Raw genomic sequence first — 7,257 nt, forward strand, 5'->3', positions numbered from 1 at the left:
CCATTTCCAAGATTAGTCATACACGTAATTACAGTTTAGAAAAACTTTCATCATTTTAATAGGCGAGAGTATTATTGATTTAATTTATTTAGTAATTTATAAAATGACTCTCCTTTGGTCCGCGACTTTGCGTGGACATTAGTACAGTAAAAATATTGTAACACTTTCATTTGACGAAACACTTGAATAAATATTTCATTGTGATAAATTCAACGGTATTGGAGCCCTTATATAACCAACAATATCTATTTATATATAAAGATACGGATAATGATGTCGTTAATCAGTGTCATTAAAAAAAACTACTAAATAACACGATAATTAAAGTTGGATTAATTCCGAGTTGAACATTGAAAATAAACGGACAACACGTTTAGGCTCCAGTATGTCAATAGTCTTGCCAACAGTCGGTCTGAGTGTCCACTATCGTTACAACTTGAAATAATGTGGCTACATAAACATTTTTATATTTAACACCAGTGGAATAATCATATCTACTTCGTATACTTAACTATATTTCTTGTATAGGACTTATTTTTGCAATAGTTCGTTTTGTGTTTTTTTGTTTACTTTTTTAGTCTCAGGTGAGTTAACGTTAACCTGTTTTATACATAAACAATATTATATTTAACACCAGTGGAATAAACATACCTACTTCGTATACTGAACTATATTTCTTGTATAGGATTTATTTTTGCAATAGTTCATTTTGTGATTTTTTGTTTACTTTTTTAGTCTCAGGTGAGTTGACGTAAACCTGTTTTACATGCATGGATCATTGGTGATACAAGCTCTTATTGTATTTTTGATCAATTTATCCTCATAGATTTAGTTTGACTAATATTAAACGAATGATATAAAATATATAAAAATATATAGAGAACTAGATATTCTTACGAGAGTAGTAATTTAATCATCTAAGAAGTAAAACTACATTTGCATTAAATACATCAGTAGTAGTAGTAGTAAATATTTTAAATAATTAATTACTCCTATTTATTTATTTTAATGACAAAAGTGACTTCGTTCTGTAATATATTCAATTTGATGTAATAAATTAATGTGAATATAATTTATTTATTTTGGTACTTTATCTGACTGAGTAATAAAATTTAATTATTCACTCATCAATCATCGTAGATATGTATATAACGATAATAATATATATAACAGTGATATAGCAGTCATAAATAAGATATAAGTGGTGTTTCGCAGTCGAACTACGAAGAGTTAACCTTAAATTTATTTAGAGTTTATAATATTTAAATATAAAAGATGTCTGACGGTATTTAATCATTACATTTTTTCTATATTTTCTGTCCTAGAATAATGTAACGTACGGGAAATATAATAAATCGATTATAAATTATAAATGAGTACAATGTTTAACATTTCAGAAACAGAATACACAATGAACGGCCTAGCTCGTTTTCAAAGATTAATAAGTCGTGGATATGTGGCCCGAGCTCAAAATGTGTGGACGCCGGACAACATTGTGAAGTCCCCTTATGCGCCCGTCGAAATACCCAACGCTACTGTGCCTGAATATATTTGGAGGAATATCCACAAATGGGCAGATAAAACCGCTGTGGTGAGTAGTTTTAGTGTCGACAATTCTGTTTGTTGGATTTTTGAAACATACAGTTGATTTAAGCTTCATTGATCAAAAGTCTTTATACGTATGTAATTAAAAATATTTATACGATTAAATACTCTTTTTTTGTCTTATATTGAAAAACGTTTTTTACTGTGTAATATTTACGAGTACAAGGTTAGATAAGGTAATAATAGCTAAGATCAGCCACAGATGCGCCGCTACCTTTGAGGACGAAGCTGGAATGTTTCGGAAAAATATATCTCCCTTACCACACCCTTCAAACCAAAACACAGCGGCACTTAACACTGCTATTATTAGACAGAAACAGGTGTGGCGGTTGCTGGAGTCGAACCATAGAGAGATCTACCAAAATAACATATTCATTTTTAATTACATTAAATTCAGGTATGTGGCATAACAAATCGTTCGTACACATATCGCAAGTTACACGAATATGCCCAAAATTTCGCGGCGACGTTACGTACGAGTGCACAGTTGCAAATCAAAGATGGCGATGTTATTGGTGTAATGATGCCCAATAGTCCTGAATATCCCATAGCCGTGCTCGGTGCTATGCAGGCAGGAGCTATAGTCACTACATTTAATCCTATTCATACAACTAGTAAGTAAGGCTTACAATATTTTAAGCGTAAGTTTAAGTAATTGTAACTACTTATATAAAATAACATGTGATTACTTTTTAGTCGATTCTTCAATAATGACAAAAAGTCAATTATTTACAATTTCTTTTCAAATTTAACATTATTTAATATCTCGTTGATAAAAAATACTCGGTTTCGACTTTAAAAACCTAAATTAACTGAAAGTTGCTTGTGTGACGCAAGTTACTCGAAATGAAACTGAATAATGTAAAATATTATCATATTTGCTCATATTTAAGTTTATCATTTTAATGTCTGGCTTAATGGCTAATTCATCATTTTAGGTGAAGTTTATAGGCAGTTGCTTCTCGCAAGACCTAAAATAATAATCGGCTCACCAGAAACAATTGGAGTTATAAAAGAAGCGATCAGTATGTCAAATAAGGCGATACCAGTTATAACAGTAAGGAACCCAGAAGACAATCTGCCATCTGAAACCATAGCGTTTGAGGAACTCATGAATAACAACGTTGATAAAAGTGTATTGAACGATGTGAAAAGAAAACCAGAAGATTTGGTGTTTCTGCCATATTCAAGTGGAACCACAGGATTACCAAAAGGAGTAGAACTCACTAATAGAAATAAAGTTGCAAATTTTGTCCAACAAGAGGTTGAAGGCGGGAGACATTACATAGAAACGACGAGTAAGGTTTATTTTGTTTATTAGTTGTTTTAGCTGGCTGCATTTATAATTTGACATTAGGATTGATCTACCCCCATCCTTCCATCGGTCCATATAAAGTCCACATATACTCAAAAAGATAGTATTACTATAGCCGCTTGGTAATGCGTATTGCGAAACAAAGTTAATAAACTACATTCTATGAAGATTATGTTACCTTTTTCCCTTATGTCTTAGTTGCCTCTCACAACACCTATCAGAATTGAGCAGTCAATCCCAATTTAGTGCATCTTCCCAAACACGACAAACAATAATAAAAATAGTCATTTTGAAAACAATATATATAATTTGTCTTTAAAACACATTTAATTTGAAATTTGACTTTTTCAGGTGAACATCAAGATTCTATCATGGCAGTCCTTCCCTTCTATCACGTCTACGGCTTATCAATAATTCTACTTCATAAACTAGGCATTGGTGCAAAATTGGTCGTCCTTCCAAAATTTAAACCTACAACGTTCTTAAAAGCTTTAACTGAACATAAAATTAATCTATTATACACAGCGCCGCCATTAGGTAAGTCATATTATTAGAATAGGAAATTTTCAAAATATATACAATATTAAAAATATGTGAAATGCTTATCGATCAAATAATTTCCATTAAATTAGGATTAAGACCACTTCGCAACAATCCAATAGCATGGATTTCCCCAAAGTAACGCCTGATACAATTAACTAAAATAACTTCCATCATTTTCTGACACTTTTTACCACTGCTAAAAATTATATTTTAATTATTTCTCGGTTTTCCTTATATATTCTATAGGCGAGGACAGGGCCCTTACACAAACAAAAGAGTATCTAATAAATTGTGTATTGAGAGCAATTGAGAATATTTTCCTAACATTTCAGCATTATTTTTGGGTACACATCCGGACGTAAAAAAGGAGCACTTGAATTCAGTGGACAGAATAATCTGTGCAGCAGCACCAATATCGAAATCGGATATACGCAGATTATTGGACAAGTGCCAGGTAATTTCCATGAATAAATAATCTATAATGCAACTTACCTAAGTTGTATTATCCGCAGTATCAACTTACATTATCAAATTTAAATAGGACCTCAATCCTATTTTTAAATGAAGAAAGATAAGCCTATGACTGAATGATTAAAAGACCTTTCGTACAGGCACCATCTCTACATTTATTACTGAAAGACAGAAATGCCAACTGTTCTTCGTAATTAACGAATCTTTACAGTCTCTTTGAAGGTGTTAGAACCCTATGTGAACGTTTTGGATAAATGTGTCTCCTATACCACACCCTTCAAACCAGAACACAGCTGCGCTAAACACTGGGGTTATTACTCGTAGGTAAAAGAAGAGTGGCGGTGGTGCCTCCGGAGTCGAACCACAATTCTACCATCTGCATCATTGTTTGCTACTCACTATATTGTAAAAAGTTTTTGTAATATACATATATATTTAAACTTTTTTGACAGCCAGATATAAAATTCTGTCAAATATACGGTTTGACAGAAGTGTCACCGTTAGCGACTACCGTGGAATTTGGTTCCGACGACCACACTTCCGTGGGCTACGCTCTGCCCAACACTGAACTGAGAGTCGTTGATCCTAACGATCGCCATTTAGGACCTGATGAAGTAAGACAATTTATATTAATATTATTGATAAATTAACAGTAACATTAATTAAATAAATAAGAACGCCAATTATAGATAATATTTCATGATATCGTTTTATATACCATCTTGAAAAAGAACAAGGTGGGAAAATAAGGCACATATTTGATTGATAAGCATTAGCCAGGAACGTCTATACCTTTGAACGTCAAAAGTAAAGCACCTAATATAGAAAAGGTCAGCAATGCTTTGTCAAAATCTAAAATTCAGAACTAATGAAGACGTAATACTAAGAAAAATTAGTACCATGCTAATATTGAACTTGTACGTTAATAACGGTTAATTGATCCAAGTAATTGAAATTTCATATTTCACCAAGTAGCAAATTTGCGACAAATAACTGTAGACATTAATATGCTTCAGAGATTGAAAATACACTGTTCTCTCTATGCAAATAATAGGCAAACCCATTAAACCAAAACGATCGCTAAATTTAATTCGACAGGTCGGTGAACTGCATATTCGGGGTCCGCACATAATGAAAGGTTACAGAGACAATCCCGAAGCCACGAAAACCGCAATTACCGATGACGGGTGGTTCAGATCCGGTGATTTGGTTTCAATTAACAAGGACGGCGCTGTCACCATAGTTGATCGAATCAAAGAACTCATTAAGGTTCGTTGTAATGATGGTAGGAATCCTGAATTGCTGTAACAATTAAGATATAATTAAAAAATAATTATAATTTATTTCGGAAACTGCAGTAGAACGTAATTAAAGAAGCTATTAGAAGGCGATTATAATTCAACATTTATTTAATTATTTATTTATTTATTTATTTAATCATATTTACAGCTAACATTACAGGTAGAGTAAGAAATAATAATTGCATTACATTAATACCTTTTGTGAGTATAATAGTAATTTTAAGATTAATTGGTAAAATTATATAAAATCAATTAGGTACATCGTTACTTATCAATCAAAATTAATTATTATATATTCATTATCTAATTACATTATATTAAATTCAAAAATATTATAAGTTACATAACAATGTCAATAATAATTAATAAGTGTACCCGACCATTCCGAGAACGAATAAAACATGATTTATTTGCATTATAAAAATACTAAAATAGGTATCAATTTTTATTTTAATATAACTGATTTCTAAGAACAGACACAAATAAAAAAGAACATATGTTTTTATATACAATTAACAGTTCAAAATTATAATGAAAACCGAAATAATAACAAAATACTTGTACACGTTCCAGGTGAAAGGTTATCAAGTACCACCAGCAGAATTGGAAGGCATATTACGGGATCATCCAGATATTCTTGATGCAGCTGTAATCGGTATACCTGATGAAAGAAAGGGCGAAGCCCCTAAAGCTTTTGTAGTATTAAAAGAAGGACATAAAACAACAGCTACAAATATCATAGAGTTCGTCAGTAAACAAGTTGCAGATTACAAAAGAATTAAAGAAGTGCAGTTTTTAGATGAACTACCAAGGAATCCTTCAGGAAAACTCTTACGAAAAGTTCTGAAGGAAAAATATCAGTGACTGTTTTTTATGAGATAACTTTTTAGTTGCATGGCCTAAATGCTAATTAATCAATTCAGCACTGGTGTATTTCATATCTACTGTTAATGGAGATAAAGCTATTCATTTACTTTACAGTAAATTTATTATTGTTAATGAACGAACAATAAAAAATAGATTATTTATCTTTATAGTAACTTCGGACTTTTACTGACTAATACTAATTAAATGCTTCATATTTGATTCCTATTCAATAAACTATTTCGTTAATGCTACTTTCATTGATAGCAATCATAATTGACAATTCGGCGCTTCATTAAATTCAATTTAACTAACTATCATATCCCTGACTGGGGTCGATTTGATTTACGTAATATGGTAACCATATAATCCCCTTACGATCATGATAAGCTGACCCGAGAGTTGTTAAAGCTAAATATAGGCACAGGGAATCTTGACCACAAACTGCACACAGCACCACTATACGTTGCACAGTTTCTGTTTGTCTTGTCTGTATACAGATCAGCCTATCGCCCCCAGTGAAGAACGTCACGTTCGTGCCTAATAACTGAAGTTTCTCAATTCCGTCGTTTCGGATGGACCCGTGAATGTAACGGAACGAGGACCGCGCTTTGAATTTGCGTCCAAACAACTATATTTGGTACACCTGTTTTCCTGTATTGACCACGACTTGAAAACAATTTATGTATATTTACAGTGAGTCGTTAAGTCTCTAGAATTCTTTTTTATATGTTATTATTGTGTTATACTTGTTTATTTATTACTTGTTTATTTTGTAACCTTAAAAGGCAATTAATTTTTTGTTACTTTTTAAGAACATACACTCAATTATTGGTATTCACGTGCGTATTTAACAAGTTGAGTTTGGCAATTTCGACGTTTACCTTTGATCCGTGAATATAACAGCATTTTGGATCCGTGTTCAAACGGTTGCAGTACACCTGCCGCCTGGACTTAAAATGGCTTATAGGCTTTATTGCTTACATTACTAGCGACACATGTGTCTACATTATATATCTGTGATACATGACTATGAACATTTGATTGAACAGCAATTGATTCTAGTAGTATTTATTTATCAACAATTTGTTAGCACGTTTTACAAAAGAAAAAAGTAATGTAGTTCAGATGAATTTTCTGTTTTAATGAAGGTTAATT

General features: G+C 31.9%; 1 protein-coding gene across 3 annotated transcripts; it reads left to right on the top strand.

Moving 5' to 3' along the window:
* The first annotated feature begins 404 nt into the window (after nt 1–404).
* On the top strand, nt 405–6,774 carry LOC140743276 (uncharacterized). Of its 3 annotated transcripts, none has more exons than XM_073074455.1 (9): nt 405–584; nt 1,398–1,591; nt 2,003–2,219; nt 2,544–2,903; nt 3,272–3,457; nt 3,796–3,917; nt 4,387–4,548; nt 5,033–5,203; nt 5,809–6,774. In XM_073074455.1, the coding sequence occupies exons 2-9, from the start codon at nt 1,412–1,414 to the stop codon at nt 6,097–6,099; spliced, it is 1,689 nt and encodes a 562-aa protein (XP_072930556.1). In that variant the 5' UTR covers nt 405–584; nt 1,398–1,411; the 3' UTR covers nt 6,100–6,774. The 3 variants fall into 3 exon arrangements, with proteins under 3 accessions (XP_072930556.1, XP_072930548.1, XP_072930542.1); XM_073074447.1 differs by lacking the exon at nt 405–584 and adding an exon at nt 615–741; XM_073074441.1 differs by lacking the exon at nt 405–584 and adding an exon at nt 1,230–1,285.
* Nucleotides 6,775–7,257: the final 483 nt, after the last annotated feature.

The sequence above is a fragment of the Epargyreus clarus genome, unplaced genomic scaffold (genome assembly GCF_041222505.1).
Source record: "Epargyreus clarus isolate Ecla_fem2 unplaced genomic scaffold, WU_Ecla_fem_2.2 ptg000001l, whole genome shotgun sequence".
NCBI classification, from domain to species: Eukaryota; Metazoa; Arthropoda; class Insecta; order Lepidoptera; family Hesperiidae; genus Epargyreus; species Epargyreus clarus.

Excerpts from the sequence above, each read along its gene's own strand:
- LOC140743276 (XM_073074441.1), top strand. Across the intron at positions 2,904-3,271 it reads ACATTACATAGAAACGACGA|GTGAACATCAAGATTCTATC; the intron begins GTAAGGTTTATT and ends TGACTTTTTCAG. Across the intron at positions 3,458-3,795 it reads ATACACAGCGCCGCCATTAG|CATTATTTTTGGGTACACAT; the intron begins GTAAGTCATATT and ends CTAACATTTCAG.